This window comes from Amborella trichopoda, chromosome 4 (assembly GCF_054954075.1).
Source record: "Amborella trichopoda isolate Santa Cruz 75 chromosome 4, AtrichopodaSantaCruz75HAP2 v2.0, whole genome shotgun sequence".
In the NCBI taxonomy this organism is placed as follows: domain Eukaryota; kingdom Viridiplantae; phylum Streptophyta; class Magnoliopsida; order Amborellales; family Amborellaceae; genus Amborella; species Amborella trichopoda.
The window spans coordinates 828,153-853,527 of NC_142339.1; the positions used below are offsets into that span (position 1 = coordinate 828,153).

At 35.3% G+C, this 25,375-nt stretch overlaps 3 protein-coding genes and 2 pseudogenes across 5 annotated transcripts; 3 read left to right on the plus strand and 2 right to left on the minus strand.

Annotated features, from left to right (window-relative positions):
* The first annotated feature begins 1,419 nt into the window (after window positions 1–1,419).
* Window positions 1,420–4,199, plus strand: CCX4 (cation calcium exchanger 4). The gene has a single exon (XM_006849662.4). The coding sequence runs from the start codon at window positions 2,087–2,089 to the stop codon at window positions 4,124–4,126; it is 2,040 nt and encodes a 679-aa protein (XP_006849725.1). The 5' UTR covers window positions 1,420–2,086; the 3' UTR covers window positions 4,127–4,199.
* A 247-nt stretch (window positions 4,200–4,446) lies between these two features.
* Window positions 4,447–4,555, minus strand: LOC148782173 (U6 spliceosomal RNA; annotated as a pseudogene).
* Window positions 4,556–10,296: 5,741 nt separating this feature from the next.
* On the plus strand, window positions 10,297–11,264 carry COPT5 (copper transporter 5). Its single transcript, XM_088864188.1, has one exon. It carries the CDS (start codon window positions 10,503–10,505, stop codon window positions 10,929–10,931), a length of 429 nt encoding a protein of 142 aa, XP_088720314.1. The 5' UTR covers window positions 10,297–10,502; the 3' UTR covers window positions 10,932–11,264.
* Window positions 11,265–17,379: 6,115 nt separating this feature from the next.
* On the plus strand, window positions 17,380–25,206 carry LOC18439495 (UDP-N-acetylglucosamine transferase subunit ALG14-like protein). 3 transcript variants are annotated; one of them, XM_006849659.4, is made up of 6 exons: window positions 17,380–17,760; window positions 18,730–18,869; window positions 19,944–20,093; window positions 20,211–20,270; window positions 20,825–21,032; window positions 24,855–25,206. In XM_006849659.4, exons 1-5 carry the CDS (start codon window positions 17,616–17,618, stop codon window positions 20,999–21,001), a joined length of 672 nt encoding a protein of 223 aa, XP_006849722.1. In that variant the 5' UTR covers window positions 17,380–17,615; the 3' UTR covers window positions 21,002–21,032; window positions 24,855–25,206. The 3 variants fall into 3 exon arrangements, with proteins under 3 accessions (XP_006849722.1, XP_011625323.1, XP_088720317.1); XM_011627021.3 differs by having other exon boundaries at window positions 17,435–17,760; window positions 19,959–20,093; XM_088864191.1 differs by lacking the exon at window positions 17,380–17,760 and having other exon boundaries at window positions 18,798–18,869; window positions 19,954–20,093.
* On the minus strand, window positions 24,681–25,184 carry LOC148782174 (polygalacturonase QRT2 pseudogene; annotated as a pseudogene).
* Window positions 25,207–25,375: the final 169 nt, after the last annotated feature.

The window sequence follows — 25,375 nt, forward strand, 5'->3', positions numbered from 1 at the left end:
GATATACACTATTTTTAAAGCTTTAAACTTTATAAATAAAGATAAAAATATATTGTAAGGCTACCACAAAGATGTTCAATATTAAAACAACATTTATCGACACTATTTGAAGGTATGCTCTAATTTGATTGTTCAATCAAACCGCACCCAAACGATAAACGGTCGACTTGTAGACAATTCCATAATTAAAACACCCTTGCTTGTTTATGATTTTATTAAATAGAAGTGTTTTCATTACTTTTTAACTTTTTTCTTTTAAAGAAGTACATAAGTAAATGAAACTTAACTTTTTCCAATGTGATGATTTCACCTCCTTTAACTGCAGTGTTGTTTGACAATTTAAGTGATTTTTAGTAACAACTAATAATTTTTAAAATTATAAAAAATGAAGTCTAGTAAGTCATATTGTAGTTCTCATGACCAAATGGAATATGTACTCTTAGTAATCATCAAGGCTTGGATGGTGATGGGAAAGGTATAACATTTTAGGGGTGGCAATGGACCTGGATTCGACCCGGGACTCAAGGGGTAGACCAGATCCGCCTTTAGATATGGGTCAAAAACTTGGACTCGGTGGGTTGTGTTCGGGGCCAAATATTGGACCCATATTTGGACCCGAACACTATTAAGGACCGGTAATATTTTTTGTGTCGCAATATATAAAATACTGTTAAATATAATTAAATATGTAAATCTTTTTTTTTTCTTTTTATGGGGTCCAATTAGGTTCGGGTTCGGGTCTGGCTGGCCTGTTGCCACCCCTACATTTAAGTGATAATTTTCAGATCATCGTATGATAATAATTTTCAGATAAAAAATTATGAGTTTTTTAAAGCGTGCGGTTTGTATAGAGCCGAGGTTCTAAACAATCAAAGTAAAGCCTACCTTCAAATAATAGCGAGAAATATGGTTATAATACTGGAAATCTTTGTAATAGCCTTAAAATATATTTTCATAATTAATTATAAAATTTAAAGCCTAAAAAATAGTGTAGATCGAGTAGATCTATGAAATCTTGAAAATTGATGGTCAAAACATGCGTTACAAGATGTAGTATTTCCCAAATTTGAATTTATTTATTTATTTGTTCTCATATCCATGCATCTTGATGTCAAGGTGATCAATTTGAAGATATTTGGGTATCAAAACAACCCATGCATCTTGATGTCAAGGTGATCAATTTGAAGATATTTGGGTATCAAAACAACATCTTCTGGTGAAAATTTTGAGATAGGCACTAATTTGATTGTTTATAGCTTTGGCTCTATATAAACTTTCTATTTTTTTAAACAATCCAAAATAAAATCCGGTGACTCATACTGTAATTCTAATGACACATGAAATACATAGTAACAGTAATGTTGAGGCATTGGTAGATCTTCCTCTCTTAACCTTTAGATTTACCGGAGGGCGTAAATGGACAGTAGGCTCCCACAGGAGCAGCACATCCTTAGACTCCATGTAACCTCTCAAAAGGACGGTGGCAAATCTCATGACTAGATATTCTCGTGATCACGAGGCGTACTGTAACTTTTCCTCTCCTAATCAGAGGGGCTGATACAAAATTTCGCATAGCCATGGTCTCTTCATTTTCTCTCTCTATTCTTCTTCTGCAACCTAGAGAGAGAGAGAGAGAGAGTGAGAGAGGGGTAACTCTACAGGGGGACAGAAATATACGTGGAAAGAGAGAGATTTGAAGTAAGAGAATGTAGAGAGAGACATGTCAATTGGTTTACCAGAGAAGCCACTGCGAACCTTCCCCTTTTCTGTAACAACCAGTCAAGGTACAATTCGCAATTCTTAGCTCACTTTTACCCCGTATTACTTCTTCTCAGATTGAATCGGCGAAAGCTTAATGACCTAACTATTGAAAGACTGCTTCTTTTTCCGTAAGTGTTTATCTATAGTCCATGGCTATATGATGTTCTAGGGTTTCTTTGTTCGTTCTCAAATTAGGGCCCAGAATCATGTCATGATATGAGGGAATTTGCAGGGTTCAAGCTACGTTTCCTCCGTCTATTTTCTCCTTTTTGGCAGCCTTGGATTTCTTCAATTTCTGATTCTTTGGAGTTCTAGTGTTTGAGACATGGGAGCTCGCCTTGGGTCCTGTTTTCGTAGAATTTTCAACATATCTTGTGCCCTAGTCTTGTTAGTTTACTTTTACAACCAGGAAGATGTAGTGAAAAATCCAATGTTTCTCAGACGCCAGTCTTTGATAATTTCGTCACCATGGAGTCAAAGTAGCAATAGAATTGAGATTTCAAAAGTTCAAAGATTCGAGAAATCGGATCAAATTAGATTAGAAAGCATTCATGGAGAGAGAAATTCATTGAGAAATCGCCATCTTCAAGAAAATAATGGGAGAGCTCTGGAAATAACTCCCAATAACACGTTAAATTCATCTTCGTTTGAAATCACCAATAATTTGGAGGTTGAGATCATCTCAGGATGCACAGGCTTGGCTGAACATCATGGATATAAGAGCCAATGTGAGTTTCTAAGGTCTCATAATCAATGCCTATCAGGTGGGTTCTTTGAATACTTGACATTTTTTTACTGTACCTGTGAGAATTGGCCATGGTTTGGCTATACAGTTCTTGGTGTATGGCTTTTGGCCTTGTTCTATATGTTGGGTAACACAGCAGCTGATTACTTCTGCTGCTCCTTAGAGAAGCTTTCGAGGCTATTAAAGCTCGCTCCAACAGTTGCAGGGGTCTCTCTTCTTCCTCTTGGAAATGGGGCACCTGATGTATTTGCCAGCATAGCTGCCTTTGTGGGTTCAGGAGCTGGTGAGGTGGGTTTGAATAGTGTTCTTGGTGGGGGCGTTTTTGTCATTTGTATAGTTGCAGGAACTGTTTCTCTTTGTGTCGCTGGGACACAAGCGCGGATAGATCGTCAATGCTTCATCCGTGATGTGGGTTTTTACCTTTTTACACTTGTTTCACTTTCTGTAATTTTGCTCGTGGGTAAGGTGAGCATTTGGGGTGCAATTGTGTTTCTTTCAATATACGTCCTCTATGCATTTTTTGTGGCTGCAAATGAAATACTGAGGAAACATGCTCGGCGTTTGAGGTTAGATGTGGTTATGCCTTTGCTTCCTCTAAGGGGAAGCATATTTGGTACTGGAGAGGATGATTCTTCTTATACCTCTTTGTTGGATATGGAAGTAGATGGAGATTTCCCTTCTGAAGCAGCCCATATTCGAGCCACTTTGCCTCAATGGATGTGGGCTTCGAATGTTGCTATATATTCTAACCAGATGATCAAGAGTGTGATTGACAAGCCAAGGCCTCTTTGGGGATGGAGTGAAGATGGGGAAGATGAGGATTCGAGGTTGTCTTGTTCGAAAATACTTTTATATGTGCTCGAGTTCCCATTAACCTTGCCAAGAAGATTGACAATACCCATTGTCGAGGAAGAGAGATGGTCAAAAAACTATGCTATTGCAAGTGCCACATGGAGTCCGATTCTTCTTGCTCTGCTCTGGAATGCCCAAGAAACTCCTCTCTCAGGTACTGGAAAGCTTGTCTATGTGATTGGGGTTGTTCTGGGGGCCACATTTGGAACTTTGGCATTTTTCTTTACCAATTCAGGGCACCCTCCTCGTAAGTTTCTGTTTCCCTGGGTTTGTGGAGGGTTTGTTATGAGCATCGTTTGGTTCTACATCATTGCTAATGAGCTCGTAGCTCTCCTTGTTGCATTGGGGGTGATTTTGGGAATTAACCCCTCGATCCTTGCAGTGACTTTATTGGCATGGGGTAATTCAATGGGTGATTTGATGTCGAATGTTGTTTTGGCCATGAATGGTGGAGATGGTGTTCAAATTGCTCTCTCGGGATGCTATGCAGGGCCAATGTTTAATACACTTATCGGGTTGGGGGCTTCAATGTTGCTTAGTACCTTGTCAAGTAGGCCTGCACCATACATCATTCCAAAAGATAGCAGCCTGTTCTATACTCTGGGATTTCTAATGTCTGGGCTCTCTTGGGCCCTCATTATTTTGCTAAGGAATGACATGCGCCCGAACAGGCTATTGGGAATCGGTCTTATATTGCTCTATGTACTTTTCCTTATTGTCAGGGTCGGCAATGTTGCTGGGGTTATGTCAGCAACTGATTTGTATTGACCTTGATTGTAATATATTGGATTAAAAATGGTGATTATCAATTGTAAGTTTGATATAGTGTATTATGTGGTCAGAGATCATGTGCATGTGGGAACGTATATGACTATGAACAGTTTTCTGTGTCATTAGTTCAAGTAGAATCTGTAAGAAAATGTTTTTGAGACCATTCATAAATCATCCAGATTAATAGTAAGAATTAACTGCGATTAAATATATTTTCAACCATTGCTTATATATTCCCACCAGTAGAATTACTATTGTGTACATTGCTTAGATACTTTGTTTCAGTCATATTCCATATGTTTTTTTAGTTACTATGATAAAATTTGGACCATTTCTTGGTTTGTGTGTCATCTTTGCGCAGGGACCATGCTAATCTTCTCTGTATCATTCCAATTTTATTGGATGTCTTCATATGTTTTGAATCACCTATGTAGTCATTGTCGGCAAAGAGTAATTTATTTATTGATGATCCTCATGAGTTGACAACCAAGTCTCAAAGCTTATGATTGTACTAAAAAATTATTGTTTCATTTAGTCCGGACTCTGGATATTACTGCATAATGAAATAGGAACTTGAGTGCATGTGATGGTTGTAGTTCTGGACGAACATGAAGCATGATGTCTGAAAAATCTCAACGAGTATTGGGAATTTAGTCTAGTTTATAAAATAATACTGCCAGCCCTTTTAGTATTCTCTCAAGCAGAAAATGCTTATTATTCTGTAAAACAGATCTTGCAGAAATTTACTGATCAATTTGGATAAATTTCCTATATCTTCAGAGCTATTGTTGCCAAGGTTAGTCACTGATAATTACCAAAACTGGCAGGGCCATTGATTTCCCCAATTTTTTTTTCCTCATTGGTAATGTATTTGTATTCTTTGTAAGATACACCAAAGTGCAGACTTTGTATATGTCATTATTCCAGAAACATATGAATTAGATTTTGATATCATGCATAGGTCTGTTTCCTCAAATGTTTTTTATGTACCGTACGTATATAAACCAGTTGTTTACTTCTGAACTACTGTAAGTTGAAACACTTACTTTTTGTGGTGGGCATGCACAACATGCTTAATTTGTCGAATTCTCAAACCTCCAATGATGCTTACTGTTGTTACTAAAGCATTTATGGGTTCCAAGTCTTGCTCAAAGCTATGTTCTTGTTGGGTGTGGGGTGTTAGGCATTTTGGACCTTCCGATAATTAATGTTATTTATTGAGGTGAATTTTTTCTTCTTGTGGCTTGTGGGTCTAAATTGATTGGGCTAGACTTTGTTACTGTGTTTGGATTGACTAGAAAGGCCTCTAAGGCTTACATACCAATATCGGGAGACAAATGACTCCGATGCCTTAGTTTTGCCCAGTTTTAAAAAACTGAAACTTGGCGGCCGACTCAGTCATATCAGAAACCAACTGGACTAAAAACTTCACAAGTTTCTCAAACTGTGTTTGAAAATTTTGAGAAGAACCGAAAATATTTGTAATGGGATTTGAGACCACCTAGTTAGTATGTCATGCAACAATTCTACCACATTGGGAAACATGATTTGGGGTCTATTTGACAAAACAAAATTAAAATATTCAAATTTTTGAAAATCTAAATAAAGCCATTGCCTGCTTTTCATATATCTGAAGTATATGTGTATAAGAAAAAACTTGGATGTATCTGGAATTCTCACTTGTAAACTTTCCTACTGAAGGACTTGAGTGGGCTTGGGCTATTTTTCTGACATGGAATAAGTTCACTGGTTTTTACACTATAGAAAACAACAATGGTTTCCCAAACAACTGTATGATGCATATGCAGGGACTTCTATTTTTAACTCCAAGCCTTATGAATATACGGCAAATAGAGAAGGCAAAAATTTATTCACCAAAACCATTGACAAATGGATATTGTAGCCAGATTGGGATTCTATTGGTTGCTGACCTTGTTAGATATGTCTCTATTATTAATGTGTCATTTGGTCGCTAATCTTATGAGATTGAACAGTTGTTATGGGCTTCACTTACTGAGAATGAGAGATTACATCCTATTTATACAAGAACATTTGTGCAATTGATAGAAGTGCCCCTTGTGAACAATACAAAGACAAAACATGAAAAGATAGTCCTCTTAAGTGGCATCTTTGTGGTGAACTGGTGATTGAATCAGCCAGTGTGGGTCTCACTCTCACCAGTTGCTTAAATCAGGGCAACTTGTGTTTTGTTGGATCTCCAATGGGTTGACACCAAGAGCATATAAATTAGGGAAAGTATGCAATGAGACCATTTACCTTTGATTTAAAAAAGTAAATAAAATCAAACGGCCAGGGTCTATCATTGACTGTGGAGCTTTCACCCCAAGCGATCGCATGTGCTATTAGACAACCAGGATCTATCGATAGCTGAAGGTCTGCAAAAGCATTGTCTTGAATTTGCGCAGAGGGATGAATAATTATTCTCATCCCACTGGGTGATATGTTTTTAGCCCTTTTATACTCGACGAATTGTATAGGGTCTCCAAATTATCATGCAACTGGGTTTAATAGAATTTGCAAAATAATCAAATGAATCAGGCCCATTTGAGGATTAGATCAGCCATAGGTATCTTTGAGTGTTTTGAGTTGGTGGGATTTAGTCATGGGTGTGGTTTATATAAGCTGTCAAACTGAAATAATCAAAGTAAAAGACTTCCACAAACAGTACCAGAAGATGCAGTCCCAGTGTGCTGAAACTCCTATGATGGTTTAAAAGTCTAGCAACCCTTATTATGAAATTTCAAGCTCCGAAAATCATGCGGATTATGTAGATCTGTGAACATTTGAAAACCTTTTATAATGTCTTACAAGATGCGTTAATTTTTAGTACTTAAAATCTTTCTTCGTAACTATACATCTCAAGGTCAAGCTACTCGATTGAAGGGGTTTTCAATGTCAGAAAGTGTTTTTCCAATGGTTTGAAGAGGTCAGTCTTACCTTTATAGTTATGGGTGGCAACGGGTCGGCCTAGACCCGAAAAATGATATGGGACCCAGATCCCGTTTCAGCAGACCTAAACCGGGACCCGGACCCAGACCCAGACCCGACCCAAAAATGAAAGTATCTATGCATATAACTATATTTAAATATACTTCATTTATCGAGACCCAAAAAATATAATCAGACCCAGACCTGGATAGTGTTCAAGTCCAAGATTTGGATCGAGACCCAAGATTTGGATCGAGACCTGACCTGCAGGATCCAATTGTTGGACCTATACCCGAACTCCCATGGGGTCTACCCCTTGGGTCCTGGGCTGGGTGGGGGTCCATTGCCACCCCTATTTATAATACAAGATTGACTCCTTAACATTTTTTCCTTGACTGTACATATCATTCTCGTGGCATGTGACAAGGTTCAAGATTAGCTGACATTTCTTTAGAAAGAAAAGGATGGTTAAGATTAACCAGCTCATCTAACTCCCAAAGAGCCTGGCTCATTAGATGATCGCCCCAAAATAGCATTTCCATTTGTGGTACAGTGGTGTTTTCTTGTACAGTACGCTTTAGTACCGCACAGTGTCCTCTAGTGGTTACTTTTTCTTTTAGTACAGAAGTGTACGATCTATGAAAAGTACATTACAAAGGGTATCATCACAATTAGGAAAATTCGTTTCTAAGGACGTGTTAAATTTAAGGGCTTGTCACAGACCATTTATTTTTATTTCCACACGAGTTTAATTTTCAAAAATTTATTATTATTTTTTAAAATTTTTTATTAAAAATCTCCATTTTGGTGATTGTATGTTAATAACTGTATTTCTTTATATTTGGGCCTTAAGACTCTATGAAAGATTATTTCAGAATACTGCAAAAAATTCTCTTTTTATTGATTGATTAATAAAAAAATATACAAGCATAAATATACGGTCAGAAACAATTAAAGATAAATATCAACGGTTACGATTAACTACTAACTAATCTTATTATAATCAAGAGACACCTAATTAAGATATATATACCCATATGACCTTCAAGATATATACCCATATAATCAAGAGATGATATATATATATTCAATATATATTAATAATGATGCATATCAATATAGATATACATATTCTAATACTCTCCCTCAAACTCATGATGCTTTTATAAAAATTGCATAGACAAACGAGTTGGATCTTTAAGTCTTCACGTGCATGACGTGACCAATAGAAGCAGTGGTATCTTGCTTGAAGAAGAAGTACAGAAGAAACAATGGTCTCTTGCTTGAATAAGAAGTGTTCTCTTGCTTGAAGAAGAAGCACAGAGGAAGTAGTGGTCGCTTGGAAGAGCTAAGAGAACTTAGTAAGGAACCGAAAGGAAGTAGTGGTCTCTTAGAAGAGCTAAGGGAACTCAGTCAGGAATCGAGATAGATTCAACAACTCACAGTCTAGAACACAGGTCAGAACAATGAGAAAGGCTGTTTTACAGATAAGTTCGGTAGGTCGCAGAAGACCTCCGTTACCGCAGGAACCCAACAGGGAGCACGACATCAATGGTTTACCTCAAGAACCAAACAGCGATCAGAGAAGTCCGGGTAGGTCGCAGAAGACCAAATAGAGATGTCCAGGTAGGTCGCAAAAAAACATATAGAGATCAAAGAAGCGTGAGAGGCGAAACTGGGGTTGGATAAAATCTTTGGGTTCTTGAAGCATTTTAAAACAAATAATGAGACTGGGGAGGAAATTGGGTGGGGGCATTTTTGCTATACTTGTTTGGCGAATGTGAAGAAAGGGGAGCTGAAGTGTAGGGAGGTGGCTGTTAAGATCGTCCCCAAATCAAAGATGACGATAACCATAGCCATTGAGAATGTAAGAAGAGAAGTGAAAATTTTGAGGGCCCTTTCAAGGCATAAGAATTTGGTGCAATTTTATGATGTCTATGAAGACCATGACTAAGTGATGGAGTGATGGAGTTGTGCAAAGGAGGGGAGCTTTTCGATTGAATATTGGTGAGGGGTGGAAAATAATCAGAAGATGATGCAAAGTTTGTCATGGTCCAAATCATAAGTGTGGTTGCGTTCTATCATCTCCAAGGTGTGGTTTATCGGGATCTCAAACTAGAGAGGCGAAACAGATATTTCATAGATTGCAAATAACACATATATTGTCGATTGCAAAGAATACATATATCGCAAAGAAGGCCCAAGCGCTGATCACAGAATGCCCAAAGAAGATCATAGAGAACCTGCTTTGATATCATGTTAAGAATAGAAGACCCAAAGGCCCAAAGAAGATCAGAGAGAACCTGCTCTGATACCATGTTAAGAACCAAAGGCTCAAAAAAGATTAGAGAGAACCTGCTTTGATACCATGGTCCGATACCATGTTAAGAACTAGAGAACCTGCTCTGATACCATGTTAAGAACTAGGCTTTAGGCCCAATGGAAGATTATTTCAAAACACAGCAGAGAACTCTCTTTTATTGATTAATTAATAAAGAATATTGATTAATTAATAAAGAATATACAAGACCCGACCTTTAACAATTAAAGATAAATACCAACGATTATAGATAACTACTAAGTAATCTTATCATAATCAAGAGACATCTAATTAAGAGAGATACATACCCATATGGCCCCATATATATATATATATATATTCATAATGATATATATCAATATAAATATACATACTCTAATATTGTACATACCTAAAAATTGAAGGGATTCGTTTTTATGAGTCTGCCAACTCATATACACATCATTCCCCTTTTACAGTCCATTTTAAAGATGGATTTTTTATCTGAATTTTAAAACATTCATGATCCATAGTGATCATCAATATAAAAAAATAAAATTTTTAAATTTAAAATGTGTCCTTTGGTCGATCTAAATTAGTTGGAACAAAGTTTTGAGGATCACAATGATGAAATGTGCTTTTCTTGAAGATTTTAAAAATCAATTAAAACGCCTGTAAATGAAGAGACTGCTGGCCCTTCAAACAACGAAAGGAAAGGTGCTTAAGAATGAGAGAGATGTTAGAAGTTGAGTGTTTAAAACGTTTAGGGATTCGTTAGGGGCAATTTCGTTATTTTTAATATTCTTTTCTCTCTAGGGGACTTTCTCCTTAGTAAGGGCGAGACATTGATAGTTTGGTAGGGGTAGTTTTGTCATTACTCGGATATTATTTTCTTTCTGGAAAGGCTTTATTATCCATTTCTGACCTCCATTTCCAGTTCGCCATTGCTGAGGCCTGGAAATCCTCTCTCTCTCTCTCTCTCTTGATCCTTCAATTCCGCCATTAATTCTTCTCTCTCTCTCTTTTGATCCTCCAAATCCGCCATTTTCTCCTCTCTCTCTCTTTTGATCCTCCAAATCCGCCATTTTCTCCTCTCTCTCTCTCTCTCTCTCTCTTGATTCAAAGATGATGCACATGACCTTCTATTGGGGAAAACAGGTGACCATCCTCTTCGATGGATGGAAAACCAATTCATGGGGGAGCTACTCCCTCTCTCTCCTCGCGTGCTTCATCCTTGCCTCATTTTACCAGTACATGGAAGACAAGCGCCTCCGCCTCAAGATCTCTTACGTTTCAAAGACCTCGTATTCCTCTGCAACTGATGCCCCTCTGCTTAGATCTGGGGTTCCATCGAAGCTCACTCTCGGGAGGATCGGCTCCGCTTTCCTCTTCTCTCTCAATTCAGCCATAGGCTACATGCTCATGCTCGCTGTGATGTCCTTTAATGGCGGTGTTTTCATAGCAGTGGTTTTAGGGCTTGGAATCGGCTATATTCTCTTCAGAGGAATCGGTGAAGAGGAGATACTCTATGGTAGTTCCTGTGGTTGCGCATGAAAAATTGAACTTTTATCTTAATATTTGTCTTATAACTTGGATTCTAGGGTTTGTATTTATACGTATTTGAGTTTGATAATTGCTGATCCAGGGTTTGCTTGCTAGGCCCTGTTATATTATCTAGGGTTTCTATCTTTTTTGTTGGGAATTTAGTTTATTTTCTCTGTCTTTTTTTGGGGATATCATAGCGCAATTTTAGGGTTTATGGGGATATGGTGTGTTTACTTTTTACAGGTCTGAAGATAAGAAAATAGTCTGTGTATTGGCGATTGGGTTGAGCTAAAGATTATTTGAAGTGTGAGAATGAGATGAAGCACTTCATATTGTGAGAAATTTTTACACAATTCTGCATCTTTAGAGAGAGACAGATTGAGAAATTTAACCGTTTTTTTTTCTTTTTTATACATAATTCTACATCTTTAGAGAGAGAGAGAGAGAGAGTGAGACGCAGAGATACAGCTAATGGCACTGAGAAATGAGATTCAGAGGGAGAGAGAAAGAGGTACATTCCTGGTATTCTCAAAGTTTCAAAGGTGCCACTTTTGTTTTGGAGAATTCTTCTTCGTTATAGAGAGAGTGAGATTTTGCAGAATTCTACATGTTTAGAGAGAGAAATAGAGATACGCAGTTTAAACGAAATTCACAAACTTGAGAGAGACCGATACAGCTAATGGCATTTAAAATTTAGCAGAGATAGATGTTGAGAAATTAACAGAGGAGAGAGAGCTAATGGTATTGATTCTGTCGAAAAATCAACTGAGCTTTTAAATGAGAAATTAACACGTTTAAATCCAACAATTAGACTTAATCTATTTTCTCTCACTTATCGAGAAAATCAATCTTCAATTTTCTTTTCACATTTTACATAAACATTGGATTGAAGGTCAAAACAAAAAAAAATCCAAAAGAGAAAAGTAAAAGGGAGGTTTATCGAAAGTACACCAGTAAATATATTAGGGAAAAGTTTATATGATGCACCTAAAAAATCGGCTGTTTTAAGGTTGAAAAACCCTTTATCTGAACATCTCATACATTTAAATGTATGAACATATAAAAAAAGTTTGTAAGTCTCATAAATAGTGCGTCTTGCAACACATTATCTAGGCTGTTTATTTTCAAGATTTTCATATGTCTATAGATCTCTTTGATTTTAGAGTTTAAGAATTTCTAATTAGATATAAAAATAGATTTTAAGATAATCTTAAGAATTTTTTACAACAAAATTACATGTTATGATAAAATTTGGAGGTGCGTTTTAATTGGATTGCTTAAGGTTGCAACTTTATAGAAACTGCACCCTATATATTAATATATGGACACGTTTCTATGAGTCCATGTAGAAATGAGCCAAGACTCTTACAAATTTATTTGTGAGATGGATTTTTGGACCAATTTTTAAGGACATGATAATCTCTAATGTCGTTAGTTTCAATTGTTTTTAAATAGACCACCTATTTGCATCCATCTTTGGGGAGTGCATAATGTAGAAATGCGGTCCAGCTTGCATGAAACAATTTTTCTTTAACATTTTCACCCAAAATAAATCAGTATATTTAACATCTTATCTATTATTTAATTTATTTATTTTTTTAAAAAAAGCAAGATTATAAGTGGTAGACTCTTAAGTAAAAAAAAAAAGAAAGTCTGGATCACGGTAAGCCATCCAATTCAATATCTAATTATTAAAAATAATTGTGATCTCATTGATAAAGATAAATGGTCGTATAGTATACAAACCCTTTAATTAAAAATGGGAAAAGTTTATATAAGGTTGCAACTTTAAAATGTAGAATATAGATGCATCTCAAAAATTTATAAGAAAGGCCGTTTTAATGTTGAAAAACTCTCTATTTGATCATCTCCACATCCAGATGTATGAATATATAAAAAAAGAATTTTTGAATATCTGAAATAGTACATCTTGCAACACATTATTTAGACCGTCTATTTTCACTATTTCAATATGTTTATAGATCTCTTTGATTTTAACCATTTTTTGAGTTTAAATTTTTTTAATTAGATATGAAAATAGATTTTAAGATAATCCTAATAGTTTTTTACAACAAAATTATATGTTATGATAAAATTTGATTGGATTGTTTAAGGTTGCAACTTTATAGAAATCGCACCCATTAAAATTTTATCAAAATACACCGGGATAAAATATTAAGTAGGTCTAATATCAGGGGTATCTTTTGATGAATTTCCCAAAATAAAAAATGGGTTACCTCAGTGTTACTGACTTATATCAACTTCGATATACAAACATTCATATCCCTCTATTTACCAAGAGGAAATAGGGTGTACCTAAAAAATCCATTAAGTCATTATAAACGGTTGTTTTGAAGTTGGAAAACTCTCTAATTGATCGTATCAATATCGAAATGTATGAATATGAAAAAAAAAAAATATTTTGAGTATAAAAAATAGTGCATCTTGCAATACATTATCTGATAGTCTATTTTCAAGATTTTTACGTATTTATAAATTTGCTTGATTTAAACTATTTTTGGAGTTCAAATATTTATAATTAAAAATAAAAATAGATTGTCTCTCCATCTTAAGACTTTTAGACACCAAAATTGCATCGCGTGACAAAGTTTGAACATGCACCTTAATTTGATTGTTTAAGATTGCAAACTTATGCAACCACATTTTTTACAAAACTGCGTCCATATGCAATTGAATTTGAAAACAAAAATTACGAATAAAACTTTGTATGGCAACCCCTACTTTATAGCGTATCAGGTTGGTGTCCCATTGTTGCATTATATATTTAATGACAGAGTTTGAGCTTTCACAAATTACTGTATATGTTATTATTAGACAGCAATCAATATAAGTTGATATGCCTACTTACGACTCTAGATGGATCCAAGAGAGACCAATGAGATCAAGACGGGTTATCATCATTATAACGCTATTCCAATTATTTGGGGTCAGCTATATGAATCATATTTCGATATTTTCCTCTAGTCATACCCTTAATAAAACTATAAATCCTCATATTTTTTCTCACTACTTTCATCTATGTCCTTTTGGGTAATCTTTTTACATTTTTAGAGCCTTCTATCTGAACCAAATTGTACCTCTTATCGGTGCTATATTGGGTCTACATTGCACATTGCTGGCTCACTTAATTTTACTTTAACTCATCTTATCATCTATCGAAGCTACACCTAAGTTCTCTCGAACATATTCATTTCGAATTATATCATTTATTGTCTTGCCACTCATTCATCTCAACACTTCATCTCAATATCACCCATCCTATGAGTATGTTATTTATTGACTGCACAACATTCTGCCCCCATCAAAGTAAAGTTCGTTTCATAGCTGTCATATAGAACTTCTCTTTCAATTTCATTCGCATGCGGCGGTCACATAAAACTCCAAATGCACATCTCCACTTCACCTACTTAACTCTAATTCTATGAGTGACATTTTCCTCAATTTTCCATTTTCCTAGGTTATTGACCCAAGATATAAAAAATACTCTTTCTTAAGTGTTTTTAGTCATCAATCTTAACTAGTTCCATGTTTCTATTCTTATTATTACTAATATTGTATTCTATATATTCTATCTTAATCTGGTTAATTTTAAAATATTCAGATTCTAAAGCATCCCTCTAAAGTTCTAATTTTGTATTGACACCATTTATAATCTCATCAATCAAAACTATGTCATCCGCAAACAACATACACCTAGTTAACCTTTTCATAACTAAGACAAGAGATATGGGGTCAAGATGGGTCTGAGTAAAAACTATAGAAAATTGTGTCCCCACGTACGAAATAAGGGTATAGAAAATTGTGTCCCCACGTACGAAATAAGGGTCTAGGATGGACTAGGACCCAAAACAGAGCCAAGTTAAGGTCAAGTGCATCTAAACTCAACTCTTCGGGTCCCGTTCCAGCGTTTGGACCGGGTCATACCAATACACATTCCACAACTATACACCTAAATAATCATTCATTGTGATAAGCACTATGGTTAGAGGGAGGTGTTGACTACTTTGGTTTAATTTGGATGCCGTCATTTTTTGAGATTTGGGATGAAACTTCCTCAAAGTTGCTCTAAATTAGGTAAAATTGTTGAGGGGGATTATGTAAATATTGTAGTTTGGGAAAAGGGAAAACTGGGTCCCGTGAAAGTTAACGTCATTGTTTATGGAGATTAGAGAGTTTCAATTGTCGCAGTCTGTTGTGTTATGCCACACTTTAAAAAATCCAATACTGAGGATGATTCTCTTGTCAAAAGTGGCATTCATCATGACTCGTTGGTGATCACTAACTTCGTTTTATTTTTCTGTATTTTTTTCTTTTCTTTCTCTCTTGTACTATTTTTCGGAAGTTAGTAAAATATTAATATGTTCATTTAAAAAAGTTGCTCTAGATTAGATAATGCGTCAACTTGGCATGTCATTATTCATAAATACGATTCATGAAATGAGGTCTGGGTTTTTGCTTATCAAAAAAGCAATGGCTAAATGTCCGCAATAGCACGTTTTGCAAACAACAGAATTGGCAAGAAAAAAAAAAGTATTTTCGTTGTTGCCCGAAATGGCTTATAAAAATAACATCGAGATATGGCTATTAGGACCTCCAATCGGGGCCTCAATATCCCTCTTTAGGGTTAGTTATCTCACATGAAGCTTATCATGGATGTCTTTTTATGCAATTTTTTTTTAAAAAAAAGTAAAAAACAACAAAAGTATCATTAACAGCAGCTTGATAAATTGGTTTATTCAATTACCTTATTGGTTTTTAAGGTGGTTTGATCAATTTAATGGTATTAGAAATAGGGAAAGTTTGAAGGAGATCTTATTCCAATGTGGCTCCATTCTTAAAAACCCATCTCAGATATATTTAGGATGTGAAAAATATCCTAAGTCACTCAATCTACAGCACTTCGAAAATATGATACGTGATGGATGGTCCAAAAACAAAGCTTAAAATAATCCATCTATCAAATCCAAAGTCATTTTTTTTATGGAAAAAGTTATGGTATCCATATTCGTATCATTGTTATGTGGTTTCCTTCTAAAATCCATCTAATTTTGGTTCTAAAAATTCAAATCGATAATCTCAACCACTTAGTGAATCTAAAGAACATGGATTTAAACCTTACATTAAAATATATTTAAAAGAATAAAAATGAATGATAAAAAGCAATATGAAAAGAAAGTTTCAAATTGCCTATTTTCAAATCTTTTGTTTTTGTCTCAAATTTGGATCACCAGTTCAATTTTGAATCCAAAATCTATATCTGAAATTAATTTTGAAATTTTTTTTTTTTTTTTTTGGGTGAGTCAATGGGAAGAGAGCCCCAACCTTTGGTAGGAATTGAGCCTACGAAATAGCATTGCATATTGTCAAACTCTCAACCTACTCACCAACGGACATTCTCCTTTGTATTCATGATCGTGATGGTCAGGTTTCATGGACCTGATGTCCCAAAATGGATCCCTAGACAGAAATTTTTTTTATAAGGTTGCAACTTTACCGATAGAAGTAAAGTTATAATAATCCATAGAGTCCATTTTATTTTTATGGCATGGATTTGAGGTGCATATTTAAATAATGTCAAAAGAATCCTTTTCAGTATAGAAAATCTTTATGATGGTTTGAAAATTTATTTTCATAACTAATAATAAAATTTAAAGTTTCAAAAATAGTATAGATCAAGCACATCTATAAACATTTAAAAAATCTTCAAAATCGACAGTCTAAGTAACGTGTTATAAGATTTCCTATTTTCAAGACTTGAAACCCATTTTTTTAACGTCCATATATCGCAAGGTCTAAATGATCAAATATATCGCAAGGTCTAAATAATCCATCTATAAAATTCAAAGTCATTTTTTTATGGAAAAAGTTAATGGTATCCATATTCATAACATTGTTATGTGGTTTCCTTCTAAAATCCATCTAATTTTGGTTCTAAAAATTCACATCGATAATCTCAACTACCATGATAGTGAATCTAAAGAACATGGATTTAAACCTTACATTAAAATATATTTAAAAGAATAAAAATGAATGACAAAAAGCAATATGAAAAGAAAGTTTCAAATTGCCTATTTTCAAATCTTTTGTTTTTGTTTCAAATTTGGATCACCAGTTCAATTTTGAATCCAAAATCTATATCTGAAATTAATTTTGAAAATAAATTTTTTTTTTTTGGGTGAGTCAATTGGGAGAGAGCCCCAACCATTGATAGGAATTGAGCTTACGAAATAGCATTGCAGATCGTCAAACTCTAACTAATTAAACTCTAACTAATGAAAAAATTACAGTTCGGGGTAATGTGCTACTGGGGTCGGTAAGTCAACGTTAATATCCGTTCAAAATGATTTTTTGTTCACGAGAATGGCATTTTCGTCCGAAAAAATTACCTTTTGAAATTGAGGGTATTTGTATAGAAAATGTATCTTGAAAAAAAAATAAAAATAAAAAAAATGAAAAAAATAAAAATAAAAATAAAAATAAAAATAATAATAATGTTAGAGAAGAATTGAGGTAGGGAGGAAATTTCGTAAAACGTGTAGTTTTGGAGGTTTTTTTTTTTTTTTTTTTTGTAATTTTACTTAAAAATTTATATTCTCCATCGTCCCTCTCATTCCTCCTCAGGCTCTCTCCTTTCTCTTGATTGTTTTCTCTCCCCTCTCTCTCTCTCTCTCAATGAAGAAGCTCAACGACTGGATTATCGTGCTTTCTCTCTCTACTCTTCTCATTCTTCGCATCCTCTATGTGTTAAGGTGCACAGGGAAGCCACTGCGTCGCTCGTCACAGCAGGCCCTCAAGACTCTCATCGTTCTCGGCTCCGGTACCACTTGCCGCAATTTATTGTATTTCTTATTAATTTTATTCATTTTTTGACTTGCCCTTTAGATCTGATGAAAGAATTGTGTGATCTCAAGTTTTTGGAAGAATCAAATTACTAGTAGTTGATGAATTTTTTAGGGAATTTTTTAGGAATTAAGGACAAATGAATTATAGTGTATCAGATTTTGTATTTTGGAGACTCTATCAAACCCTAAACTGTTTTCACGATTTACAAGTTTCTCTTTTAAACAAATTATGGCTCAATTTTAACAGGGAAATTTATCAAAATGCAATTCAGAGATTAAATATCTAACATTTTTATCCATTTTAATTTAATTTCATAAAAACCTATAAAATTACACATGATCACGAGTTGGAATAGTTGAAAATGGGTAAAATATTAAATAATTGATAAGTTAGGCGTATTTTGATAAGATTTGCCATTTTAATATATACAGTGAAATCATCCTAATAAGCCCAAAATCAAATAATATAGTTCAATTTCTCCTAGGATGGGAATCAAATGGGTAAATCATCGGTTATGGATTTTTGTTGATAAAAACTTCTAATGGAAAATGTTTATCATGAAATTCTTTCTTCTTCTTTTTTTCACTTATGTTTTTTTGCTGCTTGCGGGAAAAAGAAAACAAAAATTGGAATTTAACATTGTAGTTTGCCGAATCCCCCCTTGGTTTTAATACCATATTTACGAATCAAAACTGGAAACTAATAAAACAATGGAAAAATCAATGATTCATGATTCATAACTCGGACACATTTTCTTTGGGCAAAATTTACTGCCAAATTCTCAAAAAATTGTGATAGATAGGATCTCTCCTATTTTATTCAGCTAACTGCTAATTTTTAACATAGGCTAAACTGATGTTTACATTTTGCACGTGTTCAGTTGAGATTGGAGTTCATATATAAACGAAAAGCATAATTGAGACTGGAGTTTGTGATTATGCAGGTGGTCACACAGCTGAAATGCTTAACCTTGTAGCTGTTCTTCATAGGGACAGATTCTATCCTAGATGTTATGTTGCTGCTGCAACTGATAATATGAGTCTTCAAAAAGCTAGGGTTTTGGAAGAATCCTACTCTTATGAGGTAGATAGAGAGAAACTTCCATGGTGATTACATTGTTTGATAGTTGATGTGATATCTAGACTGTTTGATGATTAGCTGCTTGTTTCTTTATTGATATTTGAGTTTTAAATTCTTGGATTGCTTGTTGATTTCCTTTTGGGATTCAAGTTATGCAGATGAGAGTAGTGTTCCAGGACTCGTCCGAGCTCACTCGGACTCGCCCTAGGGTTGAGTTATAGTAGCCCCGAGTTGTGTGTGTATCTCAGGGCATATGAAAAAAAAAAAAAATCTATTTTTTTTTAAAAAATGTAGAAATGTTGTATAATTTTTTTTTATATGATTTTGCTTTTCTTTTTTTTTTGGAAAAGATTGGTGGGTTTTTTTGTGCCATAATCCCTATTTTTATGTTTTTTTTTTTGAATTTTTTTAAAGTCTCTCAAACCATAAATCAAAATTTCTCTACTTTTATTTTAACTTTTTAAAGTTGTTTTTTATTTTATTTTGCTTTCTCTATCCTTTTTTTTTTTTTTCAGATATTTTTGAATTTTCTTAGGGCCTTTTGGCCCTGTGCAGGACTCAGGTGAGTCCACTCTGAGTAACTGGGCTCAACAAGGGCCAAAGTTCACTGGCCAAGCCGTGTTTCAGAACCTTGATGTAGAGTGTTGAATAGAAACTTCTTTTGGAAATCATGGTTCCCCAAATAAATCAGAATGGCTAAAATTTGTGTTAAATCTAGTCATTTGTATTACAAAGACGTGTTAATTGAAGCTCTAATATGCATTTCGTTCAATGGCAAGAAAATGTGTTTTAATAGTCCTATGATCTCTACTATCTTAACCAACAACCCAGGCCCTATATTATCTTGGACTTTTTTACTGAGGCTTTACTTGCAAATCTGTTTGTTTTTTCTTGCATTTTGATATTTATGTGATCTCTACTGTCTGAACCAACAACCCAGGCCCTTTTGCCACCCTATATTATCTTGGACTTTTTTTACTGAGGCTTAACTTGCAGATCTGTTTGTTTGCCATCTTTTTTTTACTTTTACTTGTGTAACATAGTGCCAAAACAGCATAATGCTGACTAGTAATTCAGACTAATGTAGGAAAGATGGTAGAGGCTGCTCAGTTTATGCAAATTTATCGAAGTCGAGAAGTTGGTCAATCCTATTTCACCTCTATTGGGACAACTATTTTTGCTATGCTTCATGCTTTATGGATGACATTTATAATCAGGCCTGACATGGTATCCACATTTTCTTTTAGTCCTTCTTTTCCTTTCAATAAATATAATTACAAAAATAAAATCAACACGATATTATGTTCATAAACTGATGTTTTTCTTCTTGGTTTGTATTTTCAGGTCCTGTGCAATGGACCAGGAACTTGTATACCTATTTGTGTTGCTGCCTTCCTTTTTAAGGTTATTTCTATGCCATGTATCCATTATGGTTTATCAATATGACAACTTGATATTTTATTTAAGTTGATATCAAATAAAAGTTGAAGTCATAGCTATGCAGCCTGGTCTGTCACATGCCTGAGTTCTCTTAGATATATACAGGAGATCATATTATAGATTTGTCTTAACTTTGATGCAGTGTGCTTTAGAAGACCTAAGTTTTTGTAAATCTTGTAATACAATACATATGTGATTATGTTGCACAACATCCTTTCTTTCTAAAGAATATGATGTCTCACTTTTCATTTTCACTGTGCTAGCTGCTTCAAATTCAAAGGCATGCAGAGTTTATCAGGTATATGTTGGTTTAATATGAATTTCGACCGTGGGTTGGAATGTAACCATATCAAGGAAAAAAAATCCAAGCTGGTTATTTTAGAAGTGTAAGAGATGTTTGTGACCCTGATGAAATGCCGGTCCTGATTTAGTGATATTCATTTTCAAGGTGAAGCTCACAATTTGAAGAATCACAGAAAAACGTGAAGCTCACTCTTTTGAGTTGGAATAAATTGCAGGTAGTTGGTATCAGATGGATGTCTATTGTTTATGTGGAGAGCATAGCTCGAGTAAGGAAGCTCTCTTTAAGTGGTTTGCTGCTTTACAAGTTCCATTTGGCAGATCAGTTCTTTGTGCAATGGCCTCAATTGCAGAAAAGTTATAGTAAAGCTCACTATGTCGGATGTCTCATGTAGTTGTCAACTCTTGCCTCAATCGTGTTATCAGGTTTGTCATCATTCTTATGTTGCATTTATGTCATCATGATCTATAGATTAACCTGTCTCCAATACTCGTGCAGTCTTGATTTCTCACCTTTTTTTGACACTCAAAAACATTCTTGCCAACTGTCTTTTTTTCCTTATTTTATGTGGAAAGCTAACATTAGTATTAAATATCACTATATCTTGTTTTATGCCATCTATGTTATATAAACATCAAACATTTCGGATGTTGACTATCTGCCAAAATAAAAAGAGAGTGAAAAGAGAGAATATCTTTAGTAAAGTTTGACCTTTCCCTTGCAATATTGGCTGACACTTGCAGAGACGGGTTGATGACAGTAGGCTATCTTTTCAATGAACTAGTTCATAAGAAACATTTAGTGGGATTCTCTTTAATAAAGATTCGAGGGACCCAAACACATCTAGAGAGATCTAACAATGTAATAAAGTTTCATCAATGGAACTCTTGTCGCTCTCAAAAGCATGTTGGGACTAGATGAACTTCTATTGAAGCAGACAACTGGGTGGTTCCATGGCACCATGAGTTAGTCCCTGTGCATTCTGGCACAATGATGAGACCCTTCTTCCTATTGAAGATTTTAGAGAGATGTGACTTAGATGAATATTGTTACAGGGAACAAACTTACTGCACAGCAGCCTCACTGCCACATCTGTTCTTGAAGTTCCAACAATATGTGCGAATGTTACATCTGAAATCTGGACTGCTGATGTCTACACACAGAAGCACGTAATCTCTCAAGCAATTCAAATTGCTAATAAATAAATAAATGCACTGATCATTTTGAGTTTGATAGATCTTTCACTGAATTACACAAAATAAAATCAAGGATTATATACTATGAGACCAATTATATTTGTTACAAGGAGGTCACAATTGTTACTAGCCATTAGATATCAAATTGGATGGCTTGGGGTGTCTCACAAAGATCGAGGAATAATTTTTTTTTTTGAACTTTGGGTCTAGACACTGACATACTCACAGCCACCCAACTTGAAATTTCAGGGACAAGAGTTATTGTGACTTCCTTGTATTAAAAGTAAATGGTCTCTTTGTATACTTTTCTATAAAATTATTTGTGCCCAAATTTGCATGCATGATTGGCTAACTTAAGCCCTTTTATAGCCTCAAATAAACTAGCTATTATGGATGGGAATAATTTGTGCAGTATGTGTTGGATATGTGGGCATGCGTGTGGGGCGATAGGATTCTATTGTGGTTCTCTGTATTACTTGGTGGCTCTATGTAAGTGGTTTTTTATGCAAAACCTCTTTTATATGGAGAACTAATTAAGTTAAACCTACTCTATTTTTTGGACATGCATCCTTTAGAGCAAAATGTTTATCACAAGTGGCAATTGTGTCATTTGTTAGGGTAGATAAATTTATTTGTAAAATGGGAATGTATTATTTGTTTAAACTGTTTAATCTCTTATGTGAGTGGTATGCCTATGCAGAGCATACTCATATTAGGTAATACACGCCCTTATATTTTTCCAATAATTTCCTTTCTTCCTCTGAGCAGTGACATTAAATGTCTCTGGTAAAAAAGGCATATACTGACAGTCATGGTATTTCATGTCCAATAATGCCTAATGCCTTAGTTGAAAAATTTATCTTATGCTCCTATCAAATGACTAAAAGTGGCCCTATGTAAACAACATACGCGTGCACACACACAGAGCCAGCTGCCTGGTTTCAATCCTAAAGCATTATTAGAGTTTTGTGGTATGGAAAGGTCCACTACTCACTCAGCAGATTGAACGATGTTTGAATGTATATCTTGGGAAACGTCATTAACTCTTAACAGAAGTCATTAATAGTTCATATAATTCTGATGCAAGGTGAGCTTCTGCTTACATAATTGGCACAAGGCTCTGGCGAGTCACAGTAATATTGGTCTATTATAATTGGATTTGAAACATTGATCATCACTATGTTCTTGAAGACGATATCTCTCACCCACCCGTATCCGCCCTGGTAATCCACAAGCAAGAGTGAGCTCCCTTCTAAACTTGCATAGTAATTGAAAACTTGTCGTAATTAACAGTAAACCTTAAAAAGTGTCAATGAAAAATAGATTTGAAATCCTTACCTTTTATTAAAATAAGGAAAAACAAATTAACAATGCACCGATAAACTGAGACCTGATTTTCTGTTTCCCTATTGTGGTGATTTTGGTTTTTGATCCTGCAGAAACATGTGTGTAGGATCTTGGCTCTGTTTCTAAACTATATAGGAGTCGATGGCTGATGCCACGTCCATGTAGCATCATGAAATAATGTGACTCTCTCTCTATCACGCACCTCTCTCTCCATGTCTGACTGTTATCCCCTATTTGTGTTGGGCTGCCAAGCTTGCTGGGCTGGTCCGCAGGTCTGCTGCCAGGGCCAGGCTTTGGGCCGGATTTGGGGCACACTCTATGGCCTGGGGCCTGGGAGTGTGCCAGGCATACTATGCCTGAAATAGTTTGGGCTGGGCCTAGTTGTTCATTCTATAGTCCATTATACCATATCCATTGTTCATTGATATTTTCTTTATGTTCCACACACCATGACCTTTATATAGGCCATATACTATAGTCTATAGTAGATTTTTTATAGCCTATAAACGATAAATCATTATAAGTATTTAAGATTGTAGTCTATAAACTTTATATGGTATTTGATAGAAAGTTTAGGTGCATTGACCATGTGGGGTGTAGACTTAATACAATACCATTAGGAGGGGTGATTTAGTTCAAATAGAAGCCTCTAAAGGGATAAGGGGAAGGCCCGAAAGGACATAAAATGGAAGTAGAGATATGGTGACTTATGGTCTGACTGATGGTATGACATTTGATAGAGCATAATGGCAGAACATGATTCGTGTAGCTGATCCAAATAGTTGAGGTAAGTCTTCGGGTGATGATGATGATGAGCCTTTCTATAATCTTTATAGACTATAAACTTTATATAGTCCATTGACCATAGTCTACAGTCTATTGTTTATAGTCTATCCTCTGTTATCTAAGGACTAAATCTAGGGGACTGGAGATAGGAAACAAAGGGGTTTCCTTAATTTTAATATAGAAATGGGGCATGTATGTGTGCTTGATTTTGAGAGAGAGAGAGAGAGAGTGTTTTTCTTTTACATTTGAAAATTTGAAAACTTTTTTTTGGTTGATCCTGGGTTCGATTCTGGACCAATGCATACCTGGACTGGGCCTGGCTGAGCCCAGCCCTCGGCCTCAACATGATAAAAATGTTTGAACCTGGGATGGGCATGGCCAAAAAATTTAGGCCAGGTCTGTCCCAGCTGGAGACTGGCCCATTGGCAGCCTGCATGCAGCAATCTCACCCTCAGTTAATAGGAACCAAAGGCAAAGACATTCTGAGACAAGATCTTTTTCCAAGTTTATGAAAAATAAGATACCAGGGTTTTCTTGTTCTTTGCTATTAGGTTGAATACTTAAATAAGGAGATAGCTTTACTATACTTAGTCTCGATTATTCACCTATCTTTGCCCATTATACCTGTTACATTTTCTCTTTTCTTACTGTAAGTTTATGGGTTCTTATGGAGCTGCCTCATCATTGTTGGAAAGTGAAATAAACTCTTGACCTCTCTGGTGCCACAGTTAACAACTAGCTAACTCAAGGCCTAAACAGTTCCAAACTAAAGCTAGAAACCCAAACTCCATGTTTCTGCAGTGTCATCAGAAACCCAAACTCCATGTTTCTGCAGTGTCATCTTTCTTTTTATTTTCATTATTCTCTACTGCTCACCAATAATCTCTACGAACTAACCTGCCATGTCTTGATTCGCAGGCCATTTTCTGTTCCCGTAATTAGTGCCCCATCCACCACAACATTGTGAACTTGGGCAAGTGAATGTTTCTTTCCCAAGCTGCCTATGCTGCACTATTGTAAAGAATCTCAACTGAAAGATCAAGCCTCAAGCTCAGCCTGATAAAGTCATGAAAGAGAAGATACAATGGCCACAAACCTTATTCCATGCCCTGGACCACATGTAAGTCCTGATATAGTCACATTGTAAGATCCATGACCGATAGAAACACAATCATCCCCTGCAACAAAAGACCAGCATACATTTTCTTCATCAGAAATGCTTGTTCCATGTTTTATCAACCCATACATACATAAATACATGCATACAACATATGTGTGTTTTGTGTGTGCTGGGGGGGGGAGGGAGTGATTTCATACAAAGGTTGTGTGTGTGTGTGTGCGTCTGTGTGTGGAACTTATATCATAGAATATGGGACTCATATCATAGATTACTAGTTGATGATTTATGATGCACCATAGAGGCATCCGCGGTCAGTTCC